Source organism: Balaenoptera borealis, assembly GCF_965194805.1.
Source record: "Balaenoptera borealis genome assembly, chromosome: 8".
Taxonomy (NCBI): Eukaryota; Metazoa; Chordata; class Mammalia; order Artiodactyla; family Balaenopteridae; genus Balaenoptera; species Balaenoptera borealis.
The window spans coordinates 96,993,332-97,009,416 of record NC_138865.1 but is presented as its reverse complement, the minus strand read 5'-3'; the positions used below and the strand labels follow the sequence as shown (position 1 = coordinate 97,009,416).

Below are 16,085 nucleotides of genomic sequence, written 5' to 3'. Positions count from 1 at the left end.
ACTAATGACCTCCAAGTTGCCAAAACCAAAAGTCATGTTTCTTGTTTTTATCTTACTTTTGATTTCTCAAGCAGTAGATACATTTGACCTTTTCGTCATCTTTGAAACTTTTTTCTTCTCTTGGATTCTTCCTACCTCAAAGGTTGCTCCTTAACTGACCTCTTCAGTACTCAATCTCCACATGTTATAGCATCCCAGGCTTCAGCCCTAAGCCCCATCCCATTACATTCTCACCAGGGTTCCTCAATTCCAGTAGCGGAGAAGTTAATTACACATAAGGGATAATCTAGGCACTTGGACTCAATTTTGCAAGGAATGGGCACTGAAAAAGACTGTGGCAAGATGATCTCATCCAGTCCAATGGATTGAGGTCAAACATATATGCTGCTTATTGTCATGTCTCTAACTCCAGCCCAAATTCCCCTTTGGGATGGAAATTCATAGCAAATCTCCTTGTCATTTCCACTTGAATGTTTAATAGGCATCTTAAACTTAAGTCTTGAGTTTCCACCCCAACCCCTAAACCTGCCCCTCTCCCATCCCTCCATGTCTCAGCAAAGAACATAGGTATTCACACAAGTTATACAACCAAAACCTATGTTTAATCGTTGATTTCTCAATTTTCCCCACTCCAACGCATCAAAAAATTCTCTCAACTCTATCCTCCCAACCATATCTCAAATCCCTCCACCTCTCTTTGTATCTCCACTCCTACTTCCCTGGTCAAAGCCTTGACCCCTTAAGACTGTTGTGCAAGCCTTCTAACTGGTCTTCCTACTATCTATTCTCCATACAGCAGTCCAAGTAACCTTTTCAAATCATAAAAGAAATAATTTTTCTCCTCTGCTTAAAAGCCCCCAAAGGCCTCCTATTTTACATGGAAAACCTTCAGTTTATTACAAAGCCCTACAGGCCCTGGCCCCTTGCCTAACTCTAATCTCTTACCTCTCTTCTCCTTCAACTACGAGATCAACAATACAGGCCTTTTTTGATTCCCAAAACACACTCTTAAAGGTCTTTCCCTACAGAAAACACTCTCCCGACCTCTGAGTGGTTACTATTCAGATCTCTGTTTAAATGTCACCTTATTTAGAAAGGCCTTCTGCGACCAATTTAAAAGTAGCCACCCAGTCATGCACTATCAAATTACCTCACCCTATTTCAATTCTCTATATAACTCTTACCATTAAGTTTTTAAAAATTTGCTTTTCGACTAATTTATTCCACTATAATGTACACACCATGACAGCAAGACCTGATATTTTTAGTAAGTATTCAACAAACATTAAATAAATCAACATGCAAACATTGAGGGATCACTGACTTGGCAATTCACCAAAAAATATATTTAATTCATTCAAAAGATCTTTATTAAATGCCTACCGTGTGCCAAGTATAGAAAGAGCAAAGGTCTGATACAAACCATACCAGGTTTCCCAAGTATTTTGTTTTACCAATATGCCAAGAAACGTTAGTTTTACCTCTGTGATATAGTGTTTAAATATGTTTACTACTTAATGTTTTAATAATCTAGGGAACTTCCAAAATAATGTACTATCTTCAGCACAACTCTGTTAAAATACAATAAGCCACAATGGGAACAATTTGCTAATAAATGATGGCTAGTAAATCCCATGTACAAGACTAGTACTCAAGTAGTATTTTATAGCATAATCACCATTATACAAATATACCACAAAGTGAGGTTAATTCTTTGCAGATTACTGAATAGCATATTAGATGTACTGTCTGTAGAAATTAAAACTACTGTATCTTCACAATTCTCTTATCAAAAACTTCCAATGTATACACATAACTTTGATGTCACTTATATAATACAATCACATTTCAGCTTATGCATTTAAAGTCTCACCTGAAACTTACTGTTGGTTTTTTCCCCAGTTACTTTATGAGATGAATTATTATTGTAATAATAAAATCACTGTTTTGTAATGGTTAACACTAAAGGCAGTGCATGGTAATGGTCAAGTAAATGGTACAAAATGGCAAATAAATGTTAAGAAAGTTTCACTTGTTAAAAAAAAGGCAGGGGAGGACTTTCAACATTCAAGCACTAAAGCAAATACAAACACCTTAAAAACAAATCCTCTTGCTTTTTCTACTTTGTGCATCTACTCTATAGCCACTGACGGAGCTAAGACTATGTCAATATGGCTCCCAAGAAGACCCAGACCATGTCCCCCATGTCCCTGTACTCCTCCAATTCTGCCAGTCAAAGCTCACTGAACATTACTTGCTGAGCAAATGATTCACTCCCATGATTCCTCTTCTCTCTCAGTCCGTTCACTCATTTTTGCTCCTGCTCATCTCAAGCTCACAGAAGTTTCTATACCGGCCACCTCAAGTTACTTAAGTTCCTTAAGGTTTCTTAGTTCCTTCTAGGTAAAAATAAAACCTTTGAGCAGCCAAAATAGAGGTCTTAGAGACCAAACTCTGCTCATTTTATGTGAATCTCCCTAGAGGTCTCAATAAAATCCTATTTTTTCCCCTTTATTTTAGATCTATTTCTAATATCCTTGGCTATCTAGTTTTCACAAATTACAAACAGGACACTTACAGTCTCCCTCTATTTATGTAATTTTCATTGCTTCTTTTCTTACTGGAATTTTCTCAAATACTGTATCAAAAATAAATATTTAATTAAAAATCACTATAAAGATGGAATTAAAATAGTTCTAACATTTTTCCCATTTTTAAAATTTAAGTCCATTAAAGTAAAAACCCACAAGTCATTTTAATGTAAATGTTCCAGTATATCCAGATTAAGTGTTTTCATTTCTTGTCCCAGCCTAACAATGTTAGCTTTTATATTTACATAAACAGCAACAAAATTATATTTGGACAAATAGCAACAAAAAGCTAAAGAAGCAACTCTCTGTAACAACTGAGCTTTCTGAAAATATACCTCTAGAAGTAGGTTTCATATAACTTAAATCCCCTTGGAAATAAACTGGAAAACAGCAAGTATGGTTAAGAATCTATACAAATACAATATTGGCTCTAAGATAAAGAATGCGTAAAATGCCTAAAGAGCTATACAAATCTTATAGAACATAAATAATTCAGTGGAGCTTTAGAAAGTCACTGCATAACTTCAATAAATCCACAGATATTTACCAAAAAAAAAACCTTTAGGTTTCAATAATCTTGGAATTAATTGTGAATATAAGCTGGTAAAGTTCCTGCAGCACCAACACTTGTCGCTACAAAAATCCGAAGTCAATAACATTTTATGAAGTTTTGTCTGAAAACATTAAACAGCTGCATTTTAACTTTCATTCTTTAACTTCTAAGTATACACCAAGCAGTAAAGGAATACTCAGGAAGAATATGATTTTTGTTAGTAATAGCAATCCAGAGGGTGTTGTCAATTACTTCTGAGAACACTGAATTTCTCATCTAAAATTGCTATCTCCTGCACCTTTAAGAATTTACCACAGAGCATATTTACACATATAATATCTTGAACTAAAATCATTTAGTACTACAATTCCAAAAAGGTTGGGAACTACATTTTTTAAATAATTAAAGGTGTAGAAAACTTGATTAAATGATATAGGTAAAACATGACACTATACCCTCACTCAAAGGTACGGAGTGGTTAATAATCGATTCCGTTTACTGACCACCAATTAAATAATATTTAATCTTCACATCTTTGCAAAACAGGCACATAGCAAATAAGTTAGAGCCACACATGGGAGCTCAGGATTATTTAATTAACTAACACCAAGGCCCCAGATCTCCACCAAAATTGAATCACCTATTTTTAAAAATATAGATGGGCTGAAAGTTGCTGCTTTAAATACAGCCTTATGACAACCTCAATGGTGTACACCATCACAATTCCAGAACACAAGAAGTAAGTTCACACTGAATGGCATTTTTAGATCTTGGCAAAAAGTTGTACTGATTTCAACACAGTGGCTTTTTGCAGTCACAAATACACAAAATGACATGAGAATTTAACACGTGAACTTATAAGGTGTTCAAGAGTTTACAGAAGAGATTCAAAGTTTTTATTTTCTTTTTTTCTCCCCTGAAAGGCTATTATTTGGGGGTTGGGTGCAGAGTTCCGACTCCTACAACTTCAAGACTTCTAACACAGGGAACTCATTAATCTGGAGTTAAGTTTGAGCCTGGATTTGAAGGGCTCTAATCCAACAAACTTCACCACCAAAGAGGGCTCAAAGGGCAATCTACACATGGGTGTGGGTTGGGTGGCGGGAGAACTGCAGCGAAACGATTCAAGATATAGGCAAATAAAAGGGTCACCAATTCTGCGGCGAAGGGGGCAAAGAATGCATTTTCACCACCCCTCACCACTCGCCTCTCACAGTGCAGCAGACGCAATCTGATACTTTTTATTTAAGGCTCATCTCCGGTTAGCGCTTCCTAGACCTCAGCGCCTAACCAGGTCCACTCAGTGACAGTAGTGACGCCGACATCTCCCTCCCCCACCCGTGCACCCACCATCGGGGAGCCCGGCTCGACCACAGAGGCAGCCCTGACCTCCCCTCCCCCTCTGGCCCCTCCGCCGAGAGCGCCCAGGCCGAGGCCTCCCGTGCCCCGCGGGCGTGTACTCCACGCCATCTGCCACCAGGGGTTCGGTGTCCGACCACTGCTTCCCCTTACTCCTGCCACAAAGCCCACAGCCAACTCTGAAGGTCCGGTGGGCCGCATGCCGCCGGGCCCCCGGGCCCTGCCCGCGCTCGGAGCCCGCAGGCCTCATCCAGCGCTCGGGGCCCAAGACCCCGCTCGCCGGGCCCTCTAGGGTGTACCGGGGGTCTCCCCGCTCGGGCGCGCCGCCGGGCCTCTCTAGAAGCTGAGGCCGGGGCCCCGCACACGGCCCCGCCGCACCGCCCCCAGCCCAGGCCCGACGGGCGCCTCGCGCGCCTCCCCTGCCCGGTGCCGGGCCCCGCGCTCCCGCCGCACTCACTGTCTCGTCTGGGTCGATGTCGATCTTGAAGGTCTGCTGCTGGAGGGTCTTCAGGGTGACCAGCATGGTGCCGCCGCGCAGCTCCGCTGCCGGGCCTGCTCCGGGTGCTGGCCGCTGGGCGGGGTCTGTGGCCTGGCGGGGCCCCGGGGTCGCCCGCGCTCCTCGCGCACTCGGGAGGAAAGCGGTGGGGGTGGGGGCTTGTCACATTCGCCCTGCAGAGCGGCCTCTCCCCCAGCCCTGGCCCCGGGCCGCGCCGCTGCCTCCGCGACTGCGGCCTTCCTCGCGAGCACGGGCCACCGTGCTTCCTCTCGCGCCCGGCGCCAGCCACTGAGTCTGCAGGAAGCGCCAGGGGCTCTGCGAGAGCAGCAGAGAATCCGCTACCTCACCACAGGCTGGTGGCCGCCATCATCGTGACTCGCCGAGACGCGCCCCCTCCCCCACCCGAAAAACCTGGGGGATGGGGTCGGGCTGGCTGAACGCGCAGGCGTAGGGTGCGGCGAGGCTGTGCGCAGGCGCAGCCAAGAACTCCGCCCCGGAATTGGGGCGGGGCGGGGCGGATTACCGCTTTGGAATGTCGGTGGTCTGGATTGCGCGTGCGCAGGCGCAGTTCGTGGGCGCCTCGGGGTTCTCGGGGCTTCCGTGGAGCGTCTGCGGCCGGGGCGTTCTCCAGCCCGCCGCTGCTCGGCCTACGTCCAGACTCCGCCCACGTCCAGGCTCCGCCCGGTTGTCTGAGTTGCGCAAACCGTAGCCGGGGAAGCGCTACGTGGAGACCGGACTGAGTGGATGCGGAGCCCTGGAGCTGGGAAACTAGAGGGCGGTAGGTCGGGGCGGGGTTTAAGTGAAAGGATCGTGACAGCCACAGTAGTGGGCCGGCGCTTGCAGGGCGCTTGCTGTGTGGCTGAGTCCTCGTGCTGGCGACTGATTCTTTTATTCTGCGAGCACTGACTCCAGCGCTAGACTGCCTTGATGGACCTTGAGCCTAAATACAAGGTTAAGTTATATCACTCCCCCGGGCAGAACTGTCCAGTGGTTCCTCATCTCACCCAGAGTAAAAGTCAAAGTTCTTAGAACTGGATACACAGCCCCTTCCTTTCACATCTTACTCTCACGGCTGGCCCTGGGCGTTGTTGGTGGATGTTAGACAAACGCTCTCACCTGAGAGCCTACCTTCGGCCTTGCTGTTTCCGCTCCGAGACTTCTTTCCCTAGCTACCTGGGTGGCTCGCTATCTCACCTCCTTCAAATCTTTGCTCAGATGTCGCCTTCTCAGAGAGGTCTACCCTGGATACCCGACTTAAAACAGCAACTTTCCTAGCTCCATTACCCTGGTGTTTTTCCTATAGCATTTATCATCTTCTAATTGCCATATAAGGTACATATTTATTAGGTTTATCATCTTTCTCCTTTCAGTAAATCACAGACAAGCTGCACAAAGGCAAGGACTTTGTTGTATCGCCTGATGTACCCCCAGCACGAAGAAACATGTAATGCAGGCACAGTAAATATTTGTGAATGCGTAAATATGCTTTCGGTTTCTCATCAGTAAGATGGGGATAATAATAGCATTCAACTTCATTGATTATTGGAGGGGGGTGTTGAATAATGTATGTAAAATCTTAGTACCAGGAACATAGTAAGCAGTCCCTAAGTAGATAGCTATTTGTAGTATGCCCATTTACAGATAAGAAAACTGAAGTATAGAGATGATGAGTAATGTACCTGGAGTCACCCACCTGGGAAGTGGCAGGTCCAGAATTTGAACCCAAGCAGAATGACTCCAGAGCCTGTGTTCCTAGGTGCCTGGCTATCCTGCCTCTTAATAGGGTTTGACTTAAAGTAGTTCAAGTATAAAGTTACAGTTAGGTCACTACCTGTGTGACTAATTGCAGATTACCTCTCTGGACCAGCATCCTCACTGATAAAATGTCACTGCTTGGTTTTCTGTGGATATAATGCTTCCATGGAACTTTGCTGACCAGCCTCCCTCTCCACTAACCTGGTGTTGCCCCATTCACAGCACTTATCTGTATTGTAATTCAGTATCTAACCTTCCGCCCTCTGTCTTCCGGTATATCTACTGCTAGTCACCAGGTGATCTCATCCTGCCCCTTGTTTTGAAATACCTCCAGCCTGGACCTCGCCCCTTAGCTATAGATAGAGTTAGCCAATTGCCTACACAATATCTTCACTTGAAATATAGTAAGCCTCTGAAACTTACCTTGGCCAAACAGAACCATTGATTCCGTCTGGACCTCCCCTCCCTCTGAAACCTGCTTCTCTCCCAGTTTTCCCCCATCTTAGTTCATGGCACCACCATCTACCCAGGTGCTCAGACCAAAAATCTAGTCATCATCCCTGATAAATCTCTTCCCTCTCTTCCTCCCCCCACCCCCGCCCCTGCCAACCACCACACCTAATCCATTATCAAGTCCTATCAACTTTATTCTCCAAGTTATATCCCCAATTCAGCCATTTCTCCCAATTCTTCTACAACCCTAGGCTAGTGCATCAATATCTTTCCCCTGCCTCCCAACTGGTCTCTCCACTTCTACACTTTTTTCAACCTCCCCAGCAGAGTGGTCTTTTTCAAATATAAATCATGTCACATCTATTCTTTTTTTTTTTTTTTTAATTATTTATTTATTTATTTATTTTAGTTGTGTTGGGTCTTCGTTTCTGTGCAAGGGCTTTCTCTAGTTGTGGCAAGCGGGGGCCACTCTTCATCGCGGTGCACGGGTCTCTCACCATCGCGGCCTCTTTTGCTGCGGAGCACAGGCTCCAGACGCGCAGGCTCAGCAGTTGTGGCTCACGGGCCCACTTGCTCCGCGTCACGTGGGATCTTCCCAGACCAGGGCTCGAGCCCGCGTCCCCTGCATTGGCAGGCAGACTCTCAACCACTGCGCCACCAGGGAAGCCCGTCACATCTATTCTTAATACCTAATTATACTTAAGAATAAAATTCAAACTCTTTACCTGGCCTTGGGGAGCTCACATGATCTGATACTTGCCAAACCCTCTGGCCTCATCTCTTTCCTTCTCTCTCCCTCTCATTCACTGTCATCCCTCGAACAGGCCAAGCTGGTTCTCGTCTCTGGGCCTTTGCAGCTGAGGTTACTTCAGCTTGAAACTCTCTTCCCAGATCTTTAATTGACTATCTCCTTTTCATCATTCAGGGTCCAAGTCATAATTTACTTCCTCACAGAGTACTTCTTCAACAACTTTAATAATATATAATATATATATAATATATAATAAACATACATTAACCCTTTAGGCAAGGCACCATTTGAGGCCCCACAAAACTCCATGTGATAGTACAACGGTACCCTGGTTTAAAGTTTTTCATGGCTCTACCTGAAATTATTACTTTTTATTTGCTTGGCTAAATAGTACAGGTTGGACAGCCTGTATGCCTCCTCGTCTGATTGTAGGTGCGTTTGCCAAGAGTCCCACCGTTCACATGACAGATGATAGGACCCCCTCCAACCCCCCAACGCAAAGGCCACCAAGATGAGGGTGCTTATGAGCAAGGCCTTGTAGGATAGGCCTTGGGCTTCTTCAAGAGCTACTGGGCCAAGATAAAAAGTCGGGAGGGAGTCATTGATTCCAAATACTTGGTAACAAGCCAGGGAATTTTGCTTGCATTTTTGGAAATCAGTCAAATGATTTCAGGGAAGAAGATGAGGAAGCAGAGATGCAGCAGCTGCTGACTTAGAAAATACCAGGGTAAAAATGCCACACTCCAAGCCATTCATTCATCAAATAGTTCTTGAGACTCTCTCCATGCCAGGAACTGTTCTAGGTGCTGAGGATACAACAAGGAACAAAGTCCCTGCCCTCATGGAGTTTGTATTCTAGTGGGATAATAGATAAACAGATAATAAACTAAAAATCAAAGTTATCAATATTTAAAGTATATGGGGTACTGATAAGTGCTTTTTAAAAAAAAAAAAAAATGAAGAAGATCAATAGTACAGAGCCGAAATAGTATTGCTACAGCGAATGTGCCAGATATTTTTCATTCCCCTCCCCCATCTTCTTACCCCGTTTTCACCCAGCAATTGGCCCCAAGAGGGCTGCCCTGTATGGGCTACCACAGTTGGCTTCCTGGGGAGTCCCAGCAGGAGACAGGACTAAGGGAGGAGAGTGAAGTTAGGCAATGTATTCCTCTTTGTGGTTGGCAATGCTCTTGATACAAGGTCATTGCTTCTGTATCCTGACCTTCCAGGTGACTCTCTCCTTCCAGGTTCTGGTACCTGCTCCCTGCCTTGCCCCTTCAGGCCTAGAGGGCCCCTACTTCTCACTCCAGGGTGCTGTACTGTCCTTGTAGTGTCCCTATACGCTTCCCTACATGATTGTGAAGAGTCCCTTTAATTGAATCTCCATGAACTGAGTGGCTTAAAACAATCGAAACTTATTGTCTCACAGTTCTGGGGGCTAGAAATCCAAAATTAAGGTGTTGGCAGGGCAGTGCTCTCTCTGACACCTGTCACGGTGAGTTCTTTGTTGCCTGTTCCTAGCTTCTGGTGGTTTGCTGGCAATCATTGGCATCCCTTGGCTTGCTGCACCACCTCAGTCTCTGCCTCCATCGTCGTGTGACGTTCAACTCTTGTATGTCTGTCCCTGTGTGTCTCTTCTTCTAAGGACACCAGTAGAATAGGAAAAACTCTATTGTTTCTCCTCTGCTCACCGCTCAATTACTACTCTTAATATTTATTTCCGATCACCAAATGTGTGGGCTTTTTTCCCACACCAAGTAATTCCCCAGTTCTCTGCAGGCACCAGCTGGGTGTCCTGCCGTTCAGTTCAGTTCTGACACTACCTGGAGTTAGCACCTGATCACACAAGTTAAGGGCTCAGTCCCACCAGACTGCCCCCACTTCAGATGCCAATTGCAAGTCCCAACTTGTCACCTGTACTTCAGACTGAGCAGCTATAAACTGGGATTTCCACGACCCCCTCCTTGGGTTTGATCGTTTGCTAGAACAGTTCACAGAGCTCAGGGAAACATGTTTACTATCTTATTATATGATAAAGGATATGATAAAGGATACTGGTGACCAACCAGATGAAAAGATATATAGGGCAAGATCTGGAAGGGTCCCAAGTGCAGGAGCTTGTGTCCCTGTGGAGTTGGGGTGCCCCACCCTCCCGGCACGTAGATACATTCACCAACCCAGAAGCTTTCCAAAATCTGTACTTTGGGGATTTTTATGGAGGCTTCATCACGCAGGGGTGATCAATTATTTACCTCAATTTCCAGCCTCTCTCTCTTCTCTGAAGAATGGGGGGGTTGGGCTGAAAGTTACAGGCTTGGTCTCTCTGATGACCAACCCCCATCCAGGAGCCCACCAAGAGTCCCCTCATTACAACAAAAGACATTCCTATTACTCAGGAAATTCCAAGGGGTTAGGAGCTCTGTGTCAGATACTGCTATCACTCAGGAAATTATAAGAGTTTTGGAGAGCCCTGTGTCAGGAACCAAGGTCAAAGACCAAATATTAGCAAGAACCAGGGGCAGAGACCAATATGTATATTTCTTATTATTTCATACCAGTCATATTGGATTAAGGACCCACCCTACTCCAGTATGACTTAATTTAACTAAATCTTTTGGAGGGGCACAGTTCAATCTGTAACAATACCTCATTTGAATGTGGTATATTTTTCTGCTGAGACTCTGCCTGATATATGGGTTAATCAAGGAAAGTCTTCCTGATAGTTGATATTAGAGTAGAGAGAAGTGAGGAAGGCAGACATACAGCTGCTGAGTAGAATTAGAGGGGACTAAGTAGAGGGAACAACAATAATAGCCATAAATGTTCACACACACATAGCATTTGTTACACGCAGGTGCAAGGCCATGAGGTAGAAGCATCCTTGACATATTGGAGAAATACGCAGGATGTCAGGTGAAGGAGCTGGGACAGCTGTGGGGAGAGAGTAGCTGATGGCATTAGAGGTGTAAAGGAAGTGGGGCAGTGAGCACAAAGCCACTGTAAAGGCTTTGGCTTTTATTCGGAGTAACTTGGAAAGTCATTGGGAATTTTAAGGTGGAGGAGTGACAGGATCTGACTTAGGCTTTAAAAGGATTACTCTGATTGCTGCCTGGAGAACTTCTTGGTGTGGGCTGGGGGGACAGCAAGGATGGACACAAAGAGACCAGTTAGCAGGTTATTGCAATAATCCATAAGAGAGACTGGTGACTTGTGTTAGTGTGGAAACTTTACAAGTGGTAAGAAGTGGCTGGATTCTCAATTTATTGAAAATAGAGTTTACAGGTTTTGCTGATGGAGTTGATGCGGGGTGTGACAGAAAGAGGCTCACTACACATGAGTTTCACGTTAGGAAACTTCCTTGGAATTCTCTGGTCCTCCTGACTCAAGAGTGTCCTGACTGATGGTGTTCTGTATGGCACCACCCTATCCAGCAGATATTCTCTGAGCATCTACTCTGTGCCAGGCATTGTGTTGGATATACAGTAATGAACAAAGACTGATTTGGGATTCTATTCAAAAAAATAGCAGTGTTTGACTTAAGCCCTTCCAAAGGCAAGACGCATGGCTCCCATCTCCCTTGGTTATAAAAGCTATTGGTGATTTATGATGTAGGCTTTATGTTAATAGAACCTCTTTCCAAGTTCTAGATGTTTATAGAGTGGTGCAAATATTTCCTTATTGTAATTAAAGTTTTCAACTCTTTATTAAAAGTATTTCTTTTTGCAATTAAATATACTTTAAAAATTTTTTTTTATTTATGGCTGTGTTGGGTCTTCGTTTCTGTGCGAGGGCTTTCTCTAGTTGCGGCAAGTGGGGGCCACTCTTCATTGCGGTGCGCGGGCCTCTCATTATCGCGGCCTCTCTTGTTGCGGAGCACAGGCTCCAGACGCGCAGGCTCAGTAATTGTGGCTCACGGGCCTAGTTGCTCCGCGGCATGTGGGATCTTCCCAGACCAGGGCTCGAACCCGTGTCCCCTGCATTGGCAGGCAGATTCTCAACCACTGCGCCACCAGGGAAGCCCCAAATATACTTTTTAAAACAATTTCAGCCCATAACAATTGAGCTTTGAAAATTTCTTCTGTCTTCTAGCTCTGCCTTCCTCATTTTCCACCCTGCCTCCCCCACCCCAAGTTTCTCAGCCCTGTGAGTCTCATTCATTGTTCAGTCACTATGTCAGTTCAGACACTGAAATGGAATTAGGAGTACAAGAAGTTGTTTTTGGTGGATATCAACTGTGAAGAATACAAGGGAGGAAGCAGAATGCTTCAGAGCACCATGCTGATACGTTTGCTGTGAAAGGAAAGAGAGAAGGAAACATTGGGTAGAGAAAGACTCAGATTGGGATGTAGATCTGACAAAGTGTTAGCCAACCCAACGGGAGTAAATGGTGTGAAGATTACCTGTTAGAGCAGTCACTCTTCGGATGAAATTGCCAGACTCTGGTATCCCTGCCATGTTCAGTGGCTAGAGGCTGCCCAGGAAGAGCTGTCAGCTAACTGTACTTCTCACAGCTAAGTTCTCACAGGTAGATTTTTTCTTGAAGGGCTATCCAGGCAGTGCACTTTTTTGGCTGAAATAGACATCTGCTTGCACCATGTAAACCCGCTTCTCCATACACACTCAGGAAACAGCTGCTCCAGGGGCCCATTGAGCCTCTCTTATTAAAGGGAAACCTAAATGAAGTAGGATAGTGGGACAAACCCCACACTCCATACTGGCAGCTCAGGGCCACTACTGGTACTCATCACTTCCCTCCTCCACTATCCATGCTAAATTCCCCTTGTTCTCATCAGTTACCTCCGCTGGTCTTGGTGCATTGCCTAGTGGTGTGACCCAAACCTTTATTCCTGAAGAGGATGAGCCTTTGGTGTTTCCAGCCTTCTCAGGCCTGGGTTCCTGTACTTGTCCATTCATAGTCACAGCTGGGCAAGGGAGTGGCAAGAGGCATCCCAGTCAATTCCACATATATTCCTTCTTGTTCTGAGTATGAGGTGGTCCTACCTTCTCTCGCTGATAAGGATCAATTGCCCCTGCCAAGTTGATGACTCTTCTTGCTTTTTGGTCTCTTAATATAAGCAACAAAGCTTGTAGTTCAGTGGGACATTGCTGTGTCCCCTGGCAAAGTACTCCCCCTTTGAGGACCAAGACTTCTAACACCACAGGTCCCAGAGTTGTGGGGACAGAAAAATCCTCAGTAGGTCACTGGGAGTGGTAAATGGGACCATTCCTGCTTCCCTGCCTTGATTCCTGGACCCAATTAGTCTTCCTGCTGGGGACACAGTGCTCTAGACTCTAGGGCCTAGAGGGTACTTTTATTCAGTTTGTAGATTGCACCCTGGAGAATGAGACCCTGTTCTTACACAGTATTTCCCCTGAGATGGTGCTTCATCTGCACCATCAGCAGATCGTTCTGTCACTCTCTCAGGCTAGCGCTTCTGGGGAGGGTGGTATGTGATAAGACCAACATGTCCCATGACCATGGGACCATGCCCAAACCTCCTTCACTGTGAAGTGGGTCTCCTGGTTGGATGCTGTGATAGGTAGGATTCTGGTCTGTGGATCAGGTGCTCTGTAAACTCCTGTAGAGTGGTATAGGCTGAAGCTCTGCTGGCAGGAAATGTAAACCTGTACTCAGAATAAATGTCTGTTCCTGCGAGAACAAATTGCTTGGCCTTCCAGCATGCGTAGGGCCCAATGAAGTCAACTTGTCACCAAGGGGCCAGTTGGTCCCTCAGAGAATAGTACCACATTGGGAATTCAGCACTGGTCTCTCTTTCTGGCAGGTTGGACATTCAGAGGTGATGGTGACTAGATTAGCCTTACTAAGAGTTCATGCCAAGAGGCCATGCATAGTCTCTATCTCTGCCACCATGGTCACTCCACTCATCATGTTTCTACTCTTGCTTCCTATAGTCTATTCTAGATACAATAGCCATATTCTTTAAAAACATGGATCTGTTCACTCATGCTTAAAACCCTACCCTGGCTACCCACTTCAATCAGTAAAATCCCAAATCTTTACATTGCCCCCTCCCCCCATCCTCTTCTTTACTTTTCTGACGTCATCAGCTACACAGGTTCAATCTGCTCCAGCCGCACTGGCCTCCTTGCTGTCCCTTGAGTTGACCAGGTCCGCTCCTACCTGATCTTTTGTTCTCTCTTCCTGAAATACTCTTGTACGGATATCGGCCCTCTCCTTCACCTCCTCCAACCTTTGCTCAAATTTCACCTTCTCAATGAAACCTGCTCTAACCCCTTAATCACCCTATGTAATATGACAAAATGCCCATTTCCCAGTCTAGCACTCCCTATACCCCTTACCCTGTTTCCTCCTCTTTTAACACAGTGCATAATTTATTTATTATGTTTCTTCTTTAGTGTCTGTCTCCCCTGCTAGAACACAGGGATCTTTGTCTATTTTACTTACATTCTTTAAGCACCAGGAAGAGTGCCTGAAACAGAAAGAACTAAGCAATGAAAGGAAAATTTAGCCACCCATCAAAAAAAAGCAAAGTAAAACAAGGTGATGTTGTTACATGTTAAAATGAACATTTAAGGCTTAATAACCTCCAATAATATCAAAAAGTATATGGGAAAAATGTTTTTCATAGTTTGCTGGTGACTTTACTATTTGTTACAACCTTTTGGAAAGCCACTTAGCATATAGGTGGTTCTTAACTTCTGGAATTTCTTGTACACACTACATGAATACCTCTGAAACTACTTTTCTCAGCTTAGCTATCTAACTATGATTTGAAAAGTTGATATAATGGTGCAGTCAGCTAGCCACTGGGGCAAAGGCTTAGCATTCACATATTTTATGTTTAAACAGTATCATTGATGCCACTGAACATTCTTTTTTTTTTGAATTTTATTTTATTAATTTTTTTTTATACAGCAGGTTCTTATTAGTTATCTATTTTATACGTATTAGTGTGTATATGTCAATCCCAATCTCCCAGTTCATCCCACCACTACGCCCCACACCCCCGCTTTCCTCCCTTGGTGTCCATATGTTTGTTCTCTACATCTGTGTCTCTATTTCTGCCTTGCAAACCAGTTCATCTGTACCATTTTTCTAGATTCAGCATATATGTGTTAATAAACAATATTTGTTTTTCCCTTTCTGACTTACTTCACTCTGTATCACAGTCTCTAGGTCTATCCACGTCTCTACAAATGACCCAATTTCTTTCCTTTTTATGGCTGAGTAATATTCCATTGTATATATGTACCACATCTTCTTTATACATTCGTCTGTCAATGGACATTTAGGTTGCTTCCATGACCTGGCTATTGTAAATAGTGCTGCAATGAACATTGGGGTGCATGTGTCTTTTTGAATTATGGTTTTCTCTGGGTATATGCCCAGTAGTGGGATTGCTGGGTCATATGGTAATTCTATTTTTCGTTTTTTAAGGAACCTCCATACTGTTCTCCATAGTGGCTGTATCAATTTACATTCCCACCCACAGTGCAAGAGGGTTCCCTTTTCTCCACACCCTCTCTAGCATTTGTTGCTTGTAGATTTTCTGATGATACCCATTCTAACTGGTGTGAGGTGATACCTCATTGTAGTTTTGATTTGCATTTCTCTAATAATTAGTGACGTTGAGCAGCTTTTCATGTGCCTCTTGTCCATCTGTACGTCTTCTTTGGAGAAATGTCTATTTAGGTCTTCTGCCCATTTTTGGATTGGGTTGTTTGTTTTTTTGACATTGAGCTGCATGAGCTGTTTATATATTTTGGAGATTAATCCCTTGTCAGTTGCTTCATTTGCAAATATTTTCTCCCATTCTGAGGGTTGTCATTTCATCTTGTTCATGGTTTCCTTTGCTGTGCAAAAACTTTTAAGTTTCATTAGGTCCCATTTGTTTATTTTTGTTTTTATTTTCATTACTCTAGGAGGTGGATCAAAAAAGATCTTGCTGCGATTTATGTCAAAGAGTGTTCTTCCTATGTTTTCCTCTAAGGGTTTTATAGTGTCTAGCCTTACATTTAGGTCTTTAATCCATTTTGAGTTTATTTTTGTGTATGGTGTTAGAGAGTGCTCTAATTTCATTCTTTTACATGTAGCTGTTCAGTTTTTCCAGCACCACTTATTGAAGAGGCTGTCTTTTCTCCATT

The 16,085-nt window shown here is 44.3% G+C and overlaps 1 protein-coding gene and 1 long non-coding RNA gene across 3 annotated transcripts in view; one reads left to right on the top strand and one right to left on the bottom strand.

Moving 5' to 3' along the window:
- Positions 1–5,390, bottom strand: part of RAD23B (RAD23 homolog B, nucleotide excision repair protein) — a 44,920-nt gene extending 39,530 nt beyond the window's left edge. The window contains exon 1 of one of the 2 annotated variants that reach the window (XR_014247897.1): positions 4,961–5,390. Coding sequence is in view for 1 of the 2 variants with exons in the window: in XM_082404120.1 (XP_082260246.1) it covers positions 4,961–5,026 (66 nt within the window). In the remaining variant the exon portion in view is untranslated. The remainder of the gene's footprint in view (positions 1–4,960) is intronic. The other variant, XM_082404120.1, reaches the window with a different exon arrangement.
- A 180-nt stretch (positions 5,391–5,570) lies between these two features.
- Positions 5,571–16,085, top strand: part of LOC309634294 — a 235,981-nt gene continuing 225,466 nt past the window's right edge. The window contains exon 1 of the long non-coding RNA XR_014247939.1: positions 5,571–5,777. This is a non-coding gene — a long non-coding RNA (uncharacterized lncRNA). The remainder of the gene's footprint in view (positions 5,778–16,085) is intronic.